Raw genomic sequence first — 20,145 nt, 5'->3', positions numbered from 1 at the left:
AATTAAGGGAAGAAGATTGGAATTCAAATTGCACGATCGAATGTTAATTCGTTTTTGCCGCCATTCCGCAGCCGAAGCTGCAAAGAGGAAGTGAACTTCTCGGTCGGTAAAGGGAACATCGTTCCATGGAGGGGAATCGCAACGCAACAGGTTGCAGATACGCAGCAGGTATACCTTATAGCAAATGACGTCACGATGAGTCCGAGATAAAGGAAGTATCGAGGAAGATTCGGAGATCTTTAAAAAGAAAGCTACAATTAAAGAGCTGTCGAGAAGACAGTATTCGGTAAACATAGGGTAGAGTGATTGGCAACGTATGGCGATTGGTGGGATTTCACGTAGCCGAAGTCAAAGCCGATCGTGGTTTAGCCAAAGGTAGTTTTTCCACCTCTTTCAGTTGCTTCCACCTGGCACACCCGATTCGAACCGAAGCTCTCCGAGTGGACGAGTTAACGTGCCGGTCACCGCTGTGGCCTATTCTCTCAAACAATTACTGTTGCTTTTCGTGTCCCAGTTTATAGTGCGGTACGTGATCTTTCTTTTTTTCATGTTCATCGGTTTTTTCAAACGCTAAGCTTCGACGAGCTTCTCTAGTCACGTCGGACATGAAAAGCGCGCTTCACGTCGTATTCGAAGTGCAGTGCAGTGCCTCTTAATGGAGTGTGCCGACATCGTGTAGTCACTTTCGTCGTGTTTCTCGTTACTCGCATAAGGTACGTTCGAATTTATTCGTTTACTGAGAAACATTTTTTGCACGAGATCAACGTCCATTTTCCGCAAGTAGATAATATTCAATTCGGAATGACAAAATTGTTCTGGCAGATATTTCACAGATCGGAAACGAAACTCTTAAGTTACTGCCGAGTCGCGTCCGTTTTTACCTCTAGATTAGACGATTACGATAGACGTTATATGTATGTACATAATTTTATTACCGCGTTATTACAGCCTTTGAAACGGACGTTGATATCTACCGAGTTCTCAAATATCAAGTTAACTACCATCGCCATTTATTTTTCAAACTTCACACGAATATCAAGTATTCGTCTTTGTAAATGAATTTTTTACGTAAAGAATAGTGTCAGAAGGATCAAAAGAAGAATAGAATACCAATGATTCCGTATAATTACGGTCCATACGTGTAAGTGTACAGAACGAGTGTTAAAATACGACATGTAATAAGTAAATGAGATAAGACTTGGATTCAGATAAAAAAAAAAGTAATATTTCACGTCTTGAATCTTGAGATGTTTACCAAAAGATCGCGTACTCTACACTTACATCTGATTAATCCGGACCGAATCATTTTCTCCACTATCGGCAGAGTTTCAAACTCGCGTGCACTCTTTCGCGGGAAAGAACGTAAATTTGTGTTGAATCAGTGTAAAGAAACTCATAAAGGAAAACGTTGTTCATTTTCGGAGATCGTGTGGACGTTCGTTTCATTGCATGAAATCAGAAGACAATCGCAGAATACAAAGAGAATTGGAATAGAACGAAGATGCACACGTGGAAAACGATCGTGACGTAAGAAATAAATCTTTGAACAAGTGCGATTACGAGTAAAAAAACTATGGAAGTAGGATTTTAGTGGTGTCGTTAGGAAATGCAAATCAAAGTTATTTGTTCTGTAACGTGTTGGAATAGAAAGCATTAGTTTTGCTGGTTTTTAATCGAATCGCAACGGTTCGTAACGTAGCACATAGAAACGCGTGTCGTTCGATCGCCCATTAAAGTCTCCCGTAGGCGGTGCATACATCCTCCGTTCTGTTCTCCTGATATTTTCAAAGTCAACGACTGCGACGTCTTTCCACGTGTGTCGTCTCTCAAGTTCAAGGGTATATATCGCTTTCCGGACCTTTTTCCCTACTTATCAGGTCGCGGTGTATTTTATCGCATTCTTAATTTAACACGGCGTTACAAATATTTGGACTTTCCTCGATTTCTAAAACGAGTCGGACGTCGATGATTCGTCGTAATGAGAGAAGAGAAGAAAAGAAAGAAATACGAAAAAGTAAAGAATGCCGAACGGTTCGTCGACCCGAAAGTTATTCGTGCGAGCATAATAGAAGCAAATTCATCCGTGTCGTCTTTTGACGAACGAAATCGATGCTAGTAACGTGTAAATTGCAATTTCTTTGCATTCGATCGAGTTTCTTCGAGTTTATAACTTATAAGGTTCAACTCTCTTCGGTTTAATCTGACGCCCGATACGGCTTCATAAGAGTCTAACGCGATTCCATTCGAGTCGACTCGTTCTCGATTAATTTTCTTTGGTAAGTCGTATCGTTGTGAACAAGAGCTGCAAATCGACGGAGTTACTCGGTAAGAGAAGGGAGATCGATCTCATGGTAAGAATCCTCGATGGATGTTCTCGAAAGGTGTACGGCTGAGTGGTAGCAGCAGAAACTGCCTAACCCACTTTTGCGAACAGGTTTATGCTTGTGCTGCTTCCACTGTAACGGTGATCAGCCGGACATCATCGTCGCACGCTGGAACGATTTTTCTCCGTATAGATTCGCATAAGGGACTTCGATTCGATTATCAGCACGTAGAGTCAGTCCGCTGCAGTAGTCGTTCTTTCCGTTCGTTCGTCCAATTCAGTTCTCGGAATTTCATACTTTTTTTGCTGATGTTTGCTCGCCCGTCTTATTATCAACGATGTTATCTATCCGCTAATATCTATGCTCGAGATGCTCCCCTTTTCGTTTTGCTGCACGACTGCGCCAGCACAACAAAAAAGAAAAGAAAAGAAAGAAAAATTGAAGGAAAAAATGAGCACATAAAAGAAGAGAGAACGAGAGAAAGAAGAAAGTTTTGTTTTCTTTCAGGCGGAGTGCCGACAACGACGATTTGAGAGATGGTCATCGTCACGCGGGTAAGTATCATCGTAATAGGTTTTCATTTCGCGCATCTTCTTCTTTGTCCTGGATGATTAGTAGTAAATCAGTGTGTCAAACACGCAACACCGAAGAATGCGAAAAACCTACGATGATCCAGCGTTCGCGCGTAATGTTACCGCTTTCTTTATCGCGTTCTTCGAAGACGGTCAGTAGGAATCTGTGACAAGTGAAAATGACGGAGATCGACCACCATCTTCAGATTCTTTCCTCGCATGAAAAATCATGCGCGGAGCGAACACGTCCAAGTAACTCTCGAAGTAAATCTGTGTGTTACTGGTTGGTTTGATTGTCGGCAGATCAACAGAGAGTCTTAGGAACCGGAGATGGAGAATTTACCCGTTCGTTTAGCGATATTCAACGATCGCGAATAAAAAGCGAATCTATGGTTCCCTGTAATTTCCGAAAAGGTTCGCTCAAGCGCGATACATAGATATATCCGGAAAAGGGGAATACGTGCTTGAAACGAGATCGCTTCCCGCGTCTTTCCGTCACGTTCGTTGCCGTGGATAATCTCTTGTTCGCAAAGAACAGAGGCCGCGTTTCGACCTGATCGATTGAAGAAAAAAGTCGATGTCGCTGCATCGTTGACGATGCTCAGTCGACGCAGCCGCGACGTGGGATGAGACGAATAGTCGGTTAATTAGGCATAGTTAACGGTCCTTCGTCACTTGGCGTATGCCCTGAACAGCGGCTTAGCATTTCACGCGAGCAAACCAGCCGTCGTATAACGGGACGCGAATCGTTTTGCCGGACACGCGTTTGTACCCTCGATCGTAATTCCATTCCTTCCCTGTGGCGGACGCGCACGCGTCTATATACTATCGCGTTATACAGGCTCGTCTTCTACCACGGCAAGCGGCCCGCGAACGAACGATCCTTTTTCGAATTTCCCGTGTCGTTCGATCCTAACCTCGAAGGGGAATCCATGTTCGGATACCGTCAGAGAGATACGCGACTGCGAATTGTTCACGCGAGAGTACGAGACGGGAAGAACGCAAGTCAGGCTTTTTCATAGACTCGGCCGGCCGAAAGTAAAACCGACTGGCAAAGCCAAATTGAACGGAGACTGGCTTCGTGGTAACGAGCGGACGAGCTCTTCCGATGTGGTTCCGGTGAGGTGAACAATCGGAACGTATACGAATATCAGGCACAGTCTGTGCGTTCGTATAGTCGTATCCGTAAAGCGTAGGCTAACTTAGAGGTTCTCAAATTACCTTTCGGTTGGAACGAACATGGTTTTCGTTTCCAACGTTCGAACGACGTCGATCGATCGGATTGCTTCTAAGAGAAAATATACCGATTCCGACTTTTCGCTGTGGCAGATACGTCGCAAGAAATGAACGTTTTCGCGATATTAGAGGAAGCCGCGGTTTGAGAATAACTGCGCGACCATCGTACAAACGCACCAAAACGGATGCATGGATGCACGAACCAACGATGTAAACGATTATACGCGGAACCGTGGAAGCGCCGCACGAGTTTCGTGAAAATTTGGTGCACGTGCGCAATCACCGCCAATCTCGATCATCGATATTTATCCGATCGTTGGCGACGGTTTATGCGTAGGAGCGCGAACCAAACGAAAGGACCGAAAAAAGCTTTTTCGGCCGACGACACGCTCGATGAATTCGCCTGTACGGAATCAGCGTCGCGTGACTCGCGAAAACTTCGTCGTTCGCTGAAGCGCCGAAGCGTTCAAGACGAAAGCTCGAAGTGCGATCGATCGCATCGCATCGAACTATGCGTAAAATTGCGTCGCTGGAAGCCGGAACGATACGCGTTTACTCGGCTAATTATATTATCGGTGGTTATGCGAGCCAGCGGAAGAAGGGAGCGAGGAAAAATCTATCGAGTTCCAAGGAAACGAGAAATTGTACATAGTACGTGCGTACGCTACTCGATCGAATCGATTCGTTGGCCGAGGATAGTGGCTGTGGTGTACTTTCGAGTGTCCATCGAAAAAGGAGACGCACTATTTTCATCTGTAATGGCCGCCCCTTTTACATTATACTTGCTATATATACGGTCGTACTCGGTTATATTCGTAGAATTCACGACGATAGATGCGTCGCGCGTGATGTTTTCGAAACTCGATCCCTCGCGATCGCGAACATGAGCCCGGGTTAATTGTATAAAGCGAGAAGAAAGAAAAAGAGAAAGAGGAAAAGAAGAAGACGCGCGTCTATCGACGTTCGAATGTTAAGACGCGAGCAATTTTATCGGTTGTTGTTAGAACGTGTGCTCGTAAGCGTCGATATTCCCGCGGCATGTCCGAAACAAAAGAAGGAAATTACCGGTGAACGAAATTACGTTGCAGGGAGATTACATATGGATCGAACCAATCTCAGGAAGAGAATTTGACGTTGCGATCGGAGCACGAGTAATTTCCGCGGAAGGCAGACGCATTCAAGTGAAAGACGACGATAACAAGGTAATCGTTACCTACTTTCCGCATTCACCAAATTTCTCCACTCGACTCGACGTGCCGTCGAAAAGTTGTTGCCCGTTTTTCTTGCCTATCGGCAAATTATAAGTACGATATCGATGTTGAGAAAGTGTTTGAACTCGTCTCGCCAATGAAATCATTCGGGAATTTGCAGGAACAATGGCTGACTCCGGAAAGGCGAATAAAGGCGATGCACGCCACTTCTGTGCAAGGTGTAGAAGACATGATCAGCTTAGGAGACCTCCATGAAGCTGGTATTCTAAGGAATTTGTTGATTCGCTACAACGAGAATCTCATATATGTACGTAAACGAGTGTTGGTAGGCGATAGTCTCTCGAAGGTCTATCGCTTTTACGTAAACCTTGTTTTACGGCCTAATGCGACTATAATTTCATTTAAGCTATCGTTTTTGCGCAGACCTATACGGGTTCCATTCTAGTCGCCGTGAATCCGTATCAAATATTACCAATTTATACCGCTGAACAAATCAAACTGTACAAGGATCGTAAAATCGGAGAGCTACCGCCACACATATTTGCCATCGGAGATAATAGTTACGCGCATATGAATCGATACGGTCAAGATCAGTGCATAGTGATCAGGTATCAACCATCGCTTTATTTCTTCTTCCGTGAAATATTTCGAGCGGCTCTCTCCTCTTCTTCTATATTTTTCTATTTAGACATGATTTGTCAAATGCACGAATGTTTGTGTCTTAGCGGGGAAAGCGGAGCCGGCAAAACGGAAAGTACAAAACTAATTTTGCAATATTTGGCAGCGATTAGTGGCAAGCATTCTTGGATCGAACAGCAAATTTTGGAAGCAAATCCCATCTTGGAAGGTAAACGGCTCTCTCGATCGTCGCGTCGCGATAGACAAAGACACAGACGTTATTCACCTTATCTATGGTTTCGCGTTCATAGCGTTCGGCAATGCCAAGACGGTACGAAACGACAATTCGTCTCGCTTTGGAAAATACATCGACATTCATTTCAACGAGCAAGGGGTGATAGAAGGAGCAAAGATCGAGCAATATCTTTTGGAGAAATCGCGAATAGTCTCGCAAAGCCTGGACGAGAGAAATTATCATGTATTCTATTGTATGCTGGCTGGTCTTTCGAAAGAAGAGAAGTTGAAACTGGAACTGGAAGATGCCTCTTCGTACAAGTATCTAACGGGGGTAATATTTTCATTTCGTCCAAGCGTTATAGTATCGAATGTTGCGAATCTAGAATCGAAGGTTTTTCTTCTCAGGGTGGTAGTATCACGTGCGAGGGGCGGGACGATGCCGCGGAGTTTGCCGACATTAGATCAGCCATGAAAGTTTTGCTGTTTTCCGACATGGAAATATGGGAGATACTTAAGCTGTTGGCTGCCCTATTGCACATGGGAAACGTCAAATACAGAGCCACCGTCGTAGGTAAGCAGCGTAATTCGTATAACGTTAAAGCGTTTCGCTTGTCTTCCTAATTTAAATACGTACGATCTACTTTCTAGATAATTTGGACGCTACTGAAATTCCTGAACAGACAAATGTGCAGAGGGTAGCGCACTTACTGGGTGTACCCGTTCAATCTTTGATAGACGCTCTAACTCGAAAAACGATATTCGCTCACGGTGAGACTGTTGTAAGTAAGGAATAATTCGCGTTACGTTCCTATACAGACGGGACGATAAATACGAAGTGTCACACTGCGACAATTACAGTAGAAAATACTTTCCTCTTGTTGAGCCGAATTGTAACGTGTGCACGCAGGTGTCTACGTTGTCCAGGGACCAATCGGTGGATATCAGAGACGCGTTCGTCAAGGGAATATACGGACGATTGTTCGTACATATCGTGAAAAAGATAAACGAAGCGATCTATAGGCCCAAGAACATGTCCAGAAGCGCCATAGGTGTATTGGATATATTCGGCTTTGAAAATTTCAGTCACAATAGCTTCGAGCAGTTTTGCATCAACTATGCCAATGAAAATCTGCAACAATTCTTCGTGCAACATATCTTTAAGCTGGAACAAGAAGAATACAATCACGAAGGTATCAACTGGCAGCATATCGAGTTCGTCGACAATCAGGATGCGCTCGATTTGATAGCTATCAAGCAGTTGAACATTATGGCCTTGATAGACGAAGAATCAAAGTTTCCGAAAGGTACGGACCAAACCATGTTAGCTAAGATACACAAAACGCACGGCAGTCATCGGAATTATTTAAAACCAAAATCAGATATCAATACGTCGTTCGGCCTTAATCACTTCGCCGGTGTCGTGTTCTACGATACCAGAAGCTTCCTCGAGAAGAACAGGGACACGTTTAGCGCCGATTTATTGCAGCTGATTCATATATCGTCGAATAAATTTTTGCAAGCCTGTTTCGCCGAGGACATCGGTATGGGATCAGAGACTAGGAAACGAGCACCTACTCTGTCCACTCAGTTCAAGAAATCCTTGGACTCCCTGATGAAAACATTGTGCAGTTGCCAACCTTTCTTCATCAGATGTATCAAACCAAACGAGTACAAGAAACCGATGATGTTCGACAGAGGACTTTGTTGTCGACAATTGAGATACTCCGGTATGATGGAAACGATTCGAATTCGTAGAGCTGGTTATCCTATCAGACATTCCTTCCCGGAGTTCGTGGAGAGATATCGGTTTCTCATTCCGGGTATACCTCCGGCGCATAAGGTCGACTGCCATGCGGTTACATCCAAAATCTGTCACATAGTATTGGGAAGATCGGATTATCAACTCGGGCATACAAAAGTGTTTCTCAAAGACGCTCACGACTTGTTCTTGGAGCAGGAACGCGATCGCGTTTTAACGCGGAAGATTCTAATCCTACAACGCAACATACGTGGCTGGGTTTACAGAAGAAGATTCCTTCGCATGAGAGCAGCCGCAACTGTCGTCGAAAAGTACTGGAGGGGCTACGCGCAACGACAACGATACAAACGTATGCGTATCGGCTATATGCGACTTCAAGCGCTGATCAGATCGCGAGTGTTATCGCACAGATTCAGGCATCTCAGGGGACACATAGTCGCTCTTCAAGCCCGAGCCAGAGGCTACCTGGTACGGAAAATGTACCAAAAGAAATTGTGGGCGATCGTGAAGATACAAGCTCACGTTCGAAGATTGATCGCCCAAAGACGCTACAAAAAGATCAAGTATGAGTATCGGTTGCACGTCGAAGCGTTGAGGCTTCGAAAGAAAGAAGAGCGGGAGTTGAAGGACCAAGGGAATAAACGGGCGAAAGAAATTGCCGAGCAGAACTATAGAGAACGAATGCAAGAATTGGAAAGAAAAGAGATAGAGATGGAACTGGAAGACCGGCGCAGAATGGAGATTAAGAAGAATCTAATAAACGATGCAGCCAAAAAACAAGACGAACCGGTCGACGATAGTAAATTGGTCGAGGCGATGTTTGATTTTCTACCGGATTCGAGCAGCGAGGCTCCAACACCTGCTAGGGAAACCTCTGTGTTCAATGATCTACCTGCGCCAAAGGCAGACCAACAGGAGATCATTAGCCCCGTTCAAACGGCATCGGAGGACGAGGAAGATTTATCGGAATTCAAGTTTCAAAAATTCGCGGCAACTTACTTTCAAGGGAATATTACGCATCAGTATTCGAGGAAGCCTCTGAAACACCCGTTGCTGCCTTTGCACACTCAAGGAGATCAGCTGGCTGCCCAAGCACTTTGGATCACGATACTTCGTTTTACCGGAGACTTACCCGAGCCTAGATTTCACACGATGGACAGAGATACGACCTCGGTCATGTCGAAAGTCACAGCGACTCTTGGTCGTAATTTTATACGAAGCAAAGAGTTCCAAGAGGCGCAAATGATGGGCGTCGATCCGGAAACGTTTCTCAGACAAAAGCCACGATCGATAAGACATAAGTTGGTCTCGTTAACGCTGAAACGAAAAAACAAATTGGGCGAGGATGTCAGGCGGAAACTACAAGAGGACGAATACACGGCGGATAGTTATCAGTCCTGGCTGGAAGCGAGACCTACCTCGAACCTCGAGAAGCTTCATTTCATTATCGGTCATGGAATATTGCGTGCGGAATTAAGAGACGAGATATACTGTCAAATATGCAAACAACTGACCAACAACCCATCCAAGTCGTCGCACGCTCGCGGTTGGATCTTACTATCGCTCTGCGTCGGATGTTTCGCTCCGTCCGAGAAATTCGTCAATTACTTGCGAGCATTCATCAGGGAGGGACCACCCGGATATGCGCCGTACTGCGAGGATCGGCTCAAGAGAACGTTCAACAACGGTACGCGAAACCAACCGCCAAGCTGGTTGGAGCTTCAAGCGACCAAATCCAAGAAACCAATTATGTTGCCGATCACGTTTATGGATGGTAACACCAAAACGCTGCTCGCTGATTCCGCCACCACCGCCAGAGAACTGTGCAATCAGCTCTCCGATAAGATATCGTTGCGCGATCAGTTCGGATTTTCTCTTTATATCGCGTTGTTTGATAAAGTCTCGTCGCTCGGCAGCGGCGGTGACCACGTGATGGATGCCATCTCGCAGTGTGAGCAATACGCCAAGGAACAAGGTGCTCAAGAACGGAATGCTCCGTGGAGATTGTTCTTCAGAAAGGAGATATTCGCGCCTTGGCATGAACCGACCGAAGATCAAGTCGCTACCAATTTAATTTATCAACAGGTGGTTAGGGGAGTAAAATTCGGCGAATATCGTTGCGATAAAGAAGAAGATTTAGCGATGATAGCTGCTCAACAATATTACATCGAATATCACACCGACATGAACGTCGACAGACTTTACACTCTTTTGCCGAATTACATACCGGACTATTGCCTGACCGGTATCGACAAAGCGATCGACAGATGGGGACATCTGGTTCTACAGGCATATAAAAAGGTGACCGTACTTACATTACGATATTGAAACTTATTTCGACGCTCGCATTTCATTTCGCTGTATACGTTTCTTCTATCGACGACAATGACGAAACGATTTTTCTTCTTGCAGAGTTATTATTTAAAGGAGAAGGTACCTGCTTTGCGGGTTAAAGAGGATATCGTCGGTTATGCAAAGTTCAAGTGGCCATTACTCTTTTCTCGCTTCTACGAAGCGTACAGAAATTCCGGGCCGAATTTGCCGAAGAACGACGTTATCATAGCCGTGAATTGGACCGGAGTGTACGTCGTCGACGATCAAGAACAAGTACTTCTCGAATTGTCGTTTCCCGAAATCACCACCGTGTCTAGTCAAAAGTACGTACCCTTTACGATCGTCTCTTTTCCACTCTTATTTTATCTGTCGATTCTATCGTAACTTTCAGAACGAATAAAATGTTCACGCAAACGTTCAACTTGTCAACGGTGCGAGGAGAGGAATTCACTTTTCAAAGCCCTAACGCCGAAGACATTCGCGATCTGGTGGTATACTTTTTAGAAGGTTTGAAGAAACGTAGCAAATATGTTATCGCTTTGCAAGATTACAAGGCACCAGGCGAAGGTTCGTCGTTCTTGACCTTTCAAAAGGGGGATCTTATTATTCTGGAGGACGAGAGTACCGGTGAAACTGTCCTTAATTCGGGATGGTGCATCGGCACTTGCGAAAGAACCGGAGAAAAAGGCGATTTTCCAGCCGAGACAGTATACGTTTTGCCCTCGCTAACGAAACCACCAAACGATATTTTAGTAAGGCTAACGCGTGTCTTTTCCGCGCGACCTCTTTGTTTTTCTCATTATCTATTCTTTCTTTTATATGAATTAAACGAATCTCGTCAATCGATCCCTCTTTCAGTCCCTATTCAGCATCGAAGGAACGGAAAATGGCCGCAAATTATATCCACAGCAAGTAAACGGAGTAGAATCCCGTGACAAACCTCATACCCTATTAGAATACGCTATTGATCACTTCCGGTAAATGACGCTTGTCCGTAAATACGCAATGAGAATCTTTCACGTTATGAATTATAATAGAGAGATGTTTCACGCTCGTTACAGAACACCGCCAAAGAGGACTATGTCAAAGGCGTTGACCCTAACAACAGCGCGACGCGGACACACCGACGAATTGTGGCATCATTCCAGAGATCCTATTAAACAACCTCTCTTAAAAAAGTTGATATCGAAAGAAGAGTTAGCCGAGGAAGCGTGTTTCGCTTTTAACGCGATCTTGAAATACATGGGTGATTTGCCAACGAAAAGACCGCGTATCGGCAACGAGTATACGGATCTTATTTTTGACGGACCATTGAAAAACGAAATTCTTCGAGACGAAATTTATTGTCAAATCATGAAACAACTAACCGATAATCGAAATAGACTGAGCGAAGAACGTGGTTGGGAATTGATGTGGCTTGCCACCGGCCTCTTCACTTGCAGCCAAAGTCTTTTAAAAGTAAAATATCGCCTCTACATAATATATTCGTGAATGTATTCGTTCAATTTACATGTGTTTCTGTTCTTTACCAGGAATTGACTCTGTTTTTACGCACGAGACGGCATCCCATATCTCAGGATTCTTTACAAAGGCTACAAAAAACCTTACGTAACGGTCAACGAAAGTATCCTCCACACCAAGTGGAAGTAGAAGCTATACAGCACAAAACAACGCAAATATTTCACAAAGTTTACTTTCCTGACGACACGGACGAAGTGCGTATGCTTTAAGTGACTATTTTATTTCAATTTTATCCATTTCAAGAACAGTTATCAAACCTGCGGCGATCATTCTCGAATTTATTTCTATACATAGGCGTTCGAAGTGGATTCGTCAACGAGAGCTAAAGATTTTTGTCAAAATATAGCGCAAAGACTGAACTTACGCTCTGCAGAAGGATTCAGTCTGTTTGTGAAGATTGCCGATAAAGTCATCTCGGTTCCAGAAGGAGATTTCTTCTTCGACTTTGTACGACATTTGACGGATTGGATAAGAAAAGCTCGACCCTCTCGCGATGGTACATATTCGTTATAATTTTTTGGTAATCATAAATGCAACATAAAAAAACGTAATAAGATTTTCATATATTTTACTTAGGTGTATCGCCTCAATTTACGTATCAAGTATTTTTCATGAAGAAATTGTGGACCAACACTGTTCCTGGTAAAGACAGGAACGCAGACCTCATTTTCCACTTTCACCAGGAGCTTCCTAAATTATTAAGAGGTAAAAGTTGCGTTCCAACACTTTTAAAGCATTTTGTCGTATCGCAAATTATTACCCGGCTAGATCATTTTACACAATTATACTATTTACGTATGTATCTCTCCTTATAGGTTACCATAAATGTACCAAGGAAGAAGCATCCAGATTAGCAGCACTAGTGTACAGAGTTCGTTTTGGTGAAAGCAAGCAGGAACTTCAAGCTATTCCGTAAGTGGAATACACGTTATAATTTGTTGTAGCACGTAGTTACGTATAAGCTTATATTTAGAAGAACAATGTAATAACGTAAGATTTTCCCTAGGCAAATGTTAAGAGAACTTATACCTGGAGATTTAGTAAAGGTACAAAGTTCTAACGATTGGAAGAGATCGATAATAGCAGCGTACAATCAGGATGCTGGTAAGATATTGTTTCAATCGTGTTTGAGCGCACAGTCAATACTTGTTTACTTTTTCTCTATATGTTACATGCAATTGCAAAGTAGATAGATAAATTAATTCCTCCGTAGGTATGAGTCCAGAAGATGCCAAAATAACGTTTTTGAAAATAGTTTATCGATGGCCAACCTTTGGTTCAGCCTTTTTCGAAGTCAAACAAAGCACAGAACCAAATTATCCAGAATTATTGTTAATCGCTATAAATAAGCACGGTGTAAGTCTTATACATCCACAAACGAAAGTAAGTGAACACATTTGTCTTATCTATAATTGTTTAGAAGTTATATCTAAAAATGTTACCTGTGAACATTTGTATTCGTAGGATATACTAGTAACGCATCCATTTACAAGAATCTCAAATTGGTCGTCGGGTAATACCTATTTTCATATGACGATTGGAAATTTAGTCAGAGGTTCGAAACTATTGTGCGAAACTTCACTCGGATACAAAATGGATGATCTATTAACTTCATATATTTCGTTAATGCTCACAAATATGAATAAACAACGCACGATACGGATAAAGTAAAAGCGATTCTACTCGACCATGTCGCTTTGTGATCGCTATTCGTAAAATTAAACATACGCGAAATGAGAGAATCAGTAAAGTGAAATATAAAAAAAGAAGAAATACCAGGTAATTTAACGATTGTGATTAAAAACGATCGACATGGATCCGGTCTATGTTGTTTATAGAAGATTTATTTAAATAGCAATCCTTTTCGATATAACAATGATTTCTGTAACTATAGACACTCGCGAAAAATACAATTTTTTACACAAAGAATATTGATAAGCACAATAGCAAACTTCATATAATAACAAATGTTTCATACATGTGTTCTCTTTATACATTTTTTATTATATACATATCCAATATATATATATATTACACATACATATGTACGTGTATATGTATATATATATATATACTCTATATTCTTATATCCATCGTCGTTCAATTGTTGCAACGACTGAGAGCGTAAAGGGAATCATAGTGCACGTGTACACAAGTAATTAGTTTAAAAGATTGTATATGATTTATTTACAAATAAGATTCTCATATAGTTTTGTAAAATATTGTTTTAATTCGTAAGTGAGAGAAAGAAAGTGTGCGTGTGTATGTGAGAGAGAAATACAATGAAAGAATTTCAGGTTCAAACGTAGTTTGACATATTGGGATATGATCCAAAATAGTTCCACGTCTGCGAAAAGTTATTGAAAAATTGGCAACTTAATGTAACGCTTGAACGTAACTTAAAATAGTTTTCCAATGTAATGAATTGTAATGATTACTCAATGATTATCCGTCCACTGATACGTATAAGGATGTAATTATTATTAACTCGCAATTTATTACTGTGAATAAAGATAATCGTATTCTTCAGGTACTTGGTGCAAATTTTAATCGTGGGTAAATTCCCATGGTATACATGTATACCGACATTCCTCTTTTACAATGGATCTCTTCAGGAAGACAATTCTCAAAGCGATTTTATCTCGCTTCCTGTTGCAGATAATTATATTCGATGGTATCTAGAAAAGAGCCTGTATCGCTTCGACCAAGTCGAGGAGTCAAAAAACGAATTGTTTCTAGCTAATAATTTTTAGTTTTCATATCAACAAATTTCGTTGCTTTGGCCGAAACGTATTATCGTGTTTCGCATACAATAATATTATATTGGTATTTCAAACAATTTCGATGAAACGTAAAACGATTTGCCCATTCTTTCGAGATGCAACTACTTTTTCAAAGTATACCTCAGCTTCGCACCGCAACAGTTATGTGCATACAATTGTCTCTATTATCGAATCTTGGGATTTGGAAATAACGTGTAGGTCATGAAGTAAAGACTTTATTATATAAATCTGACCAATTTATTGTAAAACATAGAGAGACATAAAAACGTATATATTTAGATTTTTCTTTTGTGTCATCCATTTAAAATGCACCGTTACATATCGTATTTTCGCGCGAATAAGCATATTGTCTTCTCTGTGGATGATACCAAGAATTTCGTTAGAAAACTCGAGATATCGATAATCAGTGAGATTAATAGGAAGCGTGCACAATAGTTTACGTCTACGTTAAAAAAGCAATCGAAGGTTTCATTGACGAAATAATATAACAATTATGAAAATAAATAATCGTCGATAAAATAAAATAGCGATAGTTGGTTAGCGCACGAAATCAATCGAAATAGCAAATTAAAATTTCGGCAGGATACTAACGATTTTATTCAATCGGATTAAATCTAGAATAATTTCTAAGTCGCACATAAAGTTTCATAAAATTCTAAAATGTCTGCGTACATTACGTATCACGAGAAAAATACGATTATAATGTTCAATTTTGCATTAATGCATATGCTATGTATGTACGTTTGAAATATTCATGATATAAAAGAAAGAAACTGAATGGATGGAAATTTTCAATTGGTTTTTAAAAGATGAATTAGTCTTTCGAATATATGCATCGCATATGCAGCTCGTATCTTGGCCGATATTCGCAAGTCATTTATATTTCTCGATAAATAAAAATGAATGCCTTTAAAAATGATTTGATGCTACATTTTTATAAATGTAAAAAGTATCAGCAAGAACATTCTGAAAACTACGTTTTTATATACAATGTGTATTGCGATAATTGTGGTAGAAATTCGGTCAATTTTAAACCAAATATAGATTCCTTCGGTAACAAGATCTGATTTTTCGAAGAACGAATCTGCAATAATCGATGAGAAATGTACAACCACTTCCAATGATCGATATGCAATTGTACGGTCCAAGCCGTTAAGTCTCGATGGCTAATCTAATACAACGGAGAGATTTAATAGCGTGGTTTGTTTCGTCGTTTAATGAGCGAACAAATTTTCGAGTTTATTCTCCCCTCCCCATCATATTCCTTTTACCAAGTAATAGCTAAATATATTCACATTCGTAAAAAGCTCTTAATTCTAAGGTCGCTATAAATTCTAATCCCTGTGTGTAATTCTGTATCAACACTTAAAGCTAGGTACCTACGTATTTATGAACATAGGGAAACGATTCTCGGTACCGCACACTGTACATATTCAACGTAGCGTCGTAACGCAATAAAACGCAACGTAATGCGACACAACGCAACGCAACGCAACGAAATGGTTGCTACGTGCTGCTTTTTGTATTGTCTAAACTTGTTGCCGCATTGTCGACTCGGAGCAATAGGTCTTTCGCTGCGTAGGTAGTCACTGAGTTAACATCGTCGCCGATTGGCTCGTTGTTATCGATAGAAACAACTGGAATATCGTTCGAAGAATGAACGGAAACAACAGCGTTCGTCTCACTGACTCGTAAACTTTGGTGATGCGCACTGTAATTGTCTAGGAAACATCAGAGACCCGATTGAGGGGGTTGATGGGTGTTCCAAGGTACGTCCGCGATCGCCGGTGGCATGTTCGGTTGATTGTGCATGCCGCGTGGTGCTCTCATAATTTCGTCTGCTGGCGGACAATGAGGCCGCGGACCAGGTTCTGGAGTATAGGTAAACGTCAGACCGGTCGCGTAAATGATACCATCGTTGCGAACCAACGAGACAGGCACCTGAGTCGGTTGCCGCACCCAGAGCCATTCACCCCTAAATTGCGATATATCTGGTACCACGCAAAGCATGCTTTCCTGACATCTATACATAGTTTCCGCTTCCACGTCACCGAACCATACCTGAAGATTAGGCGTAAAATTATCTCCTGTCAATTCGAGCATTGCCACGTCCCCGCCACCATTCAAATGCAAGCTATGGACCAATGGTACCGGCGTTACCGGCGATCTAACCGGGCCCATGCCTTCGAAGAATTGATACTCTGCCTTATCGGTGCTGATTATCGTCCAACAGGCACCGTCGTTTATCATCTCTTTATTTGCCTCCTTCGGGCAAGGAGTAGCTTGAAATTGGATAATACGTTCTTGAGACAAACAGAGGTACATGTGGTCCGTGTCTTTCATATAGAAAGCGCATTTATGCAGTTGCGAAACTGGATCGTCCGCCTCTAGACTGGCCATTTGCTTGTCCACTTTCCGAATTACTAAACGTGGAAGAGCCATTCCTGTTACCGAACATACCAATTTCACTGTACTGCCGTAATGTACGTAGCCGTCTCGAACCTGAAACTCTTCCGATTCGCTTTCATTATCGTCCAACAGGTGTATGGTGAACGCACCCCACTGCGTCGAACTGGCATGAAAATTTCCGTTTTCCACGTGAAGATAACGCGTGCTAACCGTTTGAGAACGTAACCGATTAAACAGCGCAACTTTTGTTCCGCTCGCTATACACAAATCGGCGTTTTTCAACGATTGTTTCTTCTTCGACGGCTTCGAGATCACTTTGATTCTTTTACTATGAAACACACCGATATCGTGTCCGCTACCGTAAAACATTTTCACCGAGAGCATAAAGTGCTTCCTCTTATCCGAATCCGAAATATAAAGTGTCTTTGCCGCGCAATACTGTTTACCATTGTTCAAATCCAGTTGTTGCATGTCTTGATCGGAATTCCCGATTCCGATAAATGCGCAAAGCTGAGCGGACTGCTCGCTCTCTCCTTCACGAAGCATCTGCTCTTGCCGCATTCTCCACCCATCACCGAACAAATAGATACACGGTGGAGGACAGAAGAATCTTTTTTCATTGCCGTACGACTTTTGCGCAACCTTTGCATGAAGAATTACAATAACCATGTCGCTTCTATCGCGCAAATAACGTTCCATTGCTTCGCGTGTCAACCTTTGATCTTGATGATCCGGTCTATAGACACCGGATCCAAATCGGGGGTAAACCGACATGACCGAAGTCGGTGAAGGAGGAGATTGCATTCCATGTGCCATCGTCGGCAAACCAAACTGGTGTGGCATATTTAATCTTCGCTTCGATTCTCTCGACTAAACAACAGAGTTGTTAGGTTGCTTGCAGACTATCCTTGTCATCTATGCATGTCATAATTGCCACTGCCTCTTTACCTGAAATACATTTCATCATGGCCAATTATAACCAATATTGTTTTTCACACTCGATATCGTTCTTATTTTTTCAAATATTCTCTTGTCAAGTAGATATTAGAGAGACACAAATATATCATTAAATCAAATTGAAATAAATATACATAAATGGGATCATAATTTGTTATTGCAGATATCCAAATCTATACATATTACCCTAATTGTAAAAAACAGTTGTCTTTTTAACTATATATCTTTGAATAGACATAGATGCATAGCATTCTATTCGTGTAAGACTAGAGTGTGGGAAAGATTTTTGTTTTTCTCGATGCAAGATATAATTAACGTAAGGTATCTTTCTTTAAACGAGCTCCTAAGAATTGCTAGTCTTAGTACAGGAAAGAGGAAATGTACATATATACTGTGGGAACCAAGCTGAGCTCATTTTTCCTGCATGAATTAAATCACCCTTGTTCATCGTGTCTATACAATCATATCCATGTACTTCTAAGTATAAAGATGTTCTCTGATTAATTTTACATATACTAAGGTAACTTCTCTAAATCTTCTTAATTTTCAAACACAATATTGGTTACAAAGTACAATATTGCTCATCCATGTTACATATTACTATGCATTTTACAGAGAATCAACAAAATAATATTCTAGGAAAAGCAAAAAAGCTTGTACTTCCTAATAAAATTTGTGATACCAATTGTCTGACACAAGCTACATATACTCACAACTCTTAATTAAATGCATCATGAATAGAATTACAGATACATTTTTCTGTGTGAAATCAACGAACTAAACTTTATGTATTGCGGTACATTGTAATAATAGAACTTATATTAGTACATAAATAACAATCTGATCTAAACTTTATGCGTGTTGTAATGTTTATAGATGTAAAATTATATATAACGTTATAAGAAGAAAAATATTCTTGCTAAAAGATACTTTCTGAATATGAAGAATTTACATTCCATAATAATAGAAATTGATCATTGTAGATTGTTTTAATTTCATAGATAGATTGATAAATGTTGAAAGTAACAAGCTTATATAATTGTTTTAATAAAGAATTATTCAACTACTAAAAATATCTTCTATTTACCTTCTTGATGTAAAGATTACACCGAACAAAAACAGGTTACGTTTTGGGGGCTCACCTCATTTTTCGTAATATGTTCAATGGAAACATAAATCCCAGTGCATTTTTTAAAATGATCGGTTATTCACAAATGTCACACTGTTCCTTGATTCTTCAACATTCGCAAATCCTTTTGCGTCCTCGTCACCTATTCTCCCTAATCCATTCAAAAAACACCTGTTCACTTTCCGAATTTTCCGAACAGTCTTACCAACCCTTAGAAATGATTTAGCCGCGCGCGCGCCACTTTAAATCCAAAATACAAACATACTGTTTCAAAACACTGTTTGAATACGTTCTGTGGTTTCCTTCTTATATTTAGGTTTTCTGCAATCTTGTCACTTCCAGGCTAATAGCGACTGATAAACACACACATTTCGACAAATCTACTAGAAAATATACAACCTACCCGGACGGTGTTCGCCGAGTAACTAAGTTCGAAACGACAACGTAGAGTTATTACTACCCGCGTAAGTGGCTCTAACAGGTACGTATTTATAGAGGGATCCATGAGCCTCTCGATATAAAACTGATCACTGCCATTCGTCTAAATATTTCAATCATTTCCTTCTTCTTTTATCGTCTAATACTGAGTATAGAACGAAAATTTTTAAGATAGAAATTTTCAAAGAAGTATCGAATAACGAAAAAAAAAGATACAATTAGATATACTGTTCTATTACAATTTACCAAAATATTTTATAAAATTATACGTTATATCTTTCTGAATAGGAAGTATTATATAATTTTTAAGTTGTGTAAGAAATATTGATAACGGTCACACACGTTAATACATATAAAATCGAAATGAAAGCGTAAGAATTTTTAGGGGTTTGAATAGTTACGTTACTGAGCTGCTGATTCTATTGTTTTACTGTTGTACAATGGCCTGGTCGACCCAAGCGCCTCCAGTTTCCCCTCTTGTTCCCCACCTGACGTGAGCTGTTCCCCTCTACTCCATAGATACCGTGGAATTGCTGCCGCAAAAGGATGTTGGGGTTACCCTGGGGGGCGTGGGAAAAACCTGCTGTGGGAAAGAGTGGGTGGCCTCTACCTCACTT

At 41.2% G+C, this 20,145-nt stretch overlaps 2 protein-coding genes across 9 annotated transcripts; one reads left to right on the top strand and one right to left on the bottom strand.

Moving 5' to 3' along the window:
- Positions 1-40: 40 nt before the first annotated feature.
- LOC126921812 (myosin-VIIa) lies at positions 41-14,345 on the top strand. Of its 6 annotated transcripts, none has more exons than XM_050733671.1 (21): positions 41-375; positions 2,832-2,878; positions 5,221-5,334; positions 5,504-5,650; positions 5,767-5,951; positions 6,069-6,190; positions 6,273-6,529; positions 6,604-6,769; positions 6,847-6,977; positions 7,106-10,258; positions 10,370-10,614; positions 10,683-11,043; positions 11,150-11,268; positions 11,353-11,749; positions 11,824-12,006; positions 12,107-12,308; positions 12,389-12,517; positions 12,628-12,724; positions 12,819-12,916; positions 13,026-13,195; positions 13,277-14,345. In XM_050733671.1, the coding sequence occupies exons 2-21, from the start codon at positions 2,861-2,863 to the stop codon at positions 13,481-13,483; spliced, it is 6,501 nt and encodes a 2,166-aa protein (XP_050589628.1). In that variant the 5' UTR covers positions 41-375; positions 2,832-2,860; the 3' UTR covers positions 13,484-14,345. The 6 variants fall into 6 exon arrangements, with proteins under 6 accessions (XP_050589628.1, XP_050589627.1, XP_050589629.1 ...); XM_050733670.1 differs by having other exon boundaries at positions 41-713; XM_050733672.1 differs by lacking the exon at positions 2,832-2,878 and having other exon boundaries at positions 41-713.
- LOC126921825 (suppressor of hairless protein) lies at positions 13,972-20,063 on the bottom strand. 3 transcript variants are annotated; one of them, XM_050733721.1, is made up of 2 exons: positions 19,930-20,063; positions 13,972-17,952 (listed from the first exon to the last, which is right to left on the bottom strand). In XM_050733721.1, the coding sequence occupies exon 2, from the start codon at positions 17,845-17,847 to the stop codon at positions 16,327-16,329; it is 1,521 nt and encodes a 506-aa protein (XP_050589678.1). In that variant the 5' UTR covers positions 17,848-17,952; positions 19,930-20,063; the 3' UTR covers positions 13,972-16,326. The 3 variants fall into 3 exon arrangements, with proteins under 3 accessions (XP_050589678.1, XP_050589677.1, XP_050589676.1); XM_050733720.1 differs by lacking the exon at positions 19,930-20,063 and adding an exon at positions 19,049-19,712; XM_050733719.1 differs by lacking the exon at positions 19,930-20,063 and adding an exon at positions 19,104-19,708.
- Positions 20,064-20,145: the final 82 nt, after the last annotated feature.

The sequence above is a fragment of the Bombus affinis genome, chromosome 11 (assembly GCF_024516045.1).
Source record: "Bombus affinis isolate iyBomAffi1 chromosome 11, iyBomAffi1.2, whole genome shotgun sequence".
In the NCBI taxonomy this organism is placed as follows: Eukaryota; Metazoa; Arthropoda; class Insecta; order Hymenoptera; family Apidae; genus Bombus; species Bombus affinis.
This window is presented reverse-complemented; position numbering and strand designations above follow the sequence as displayed.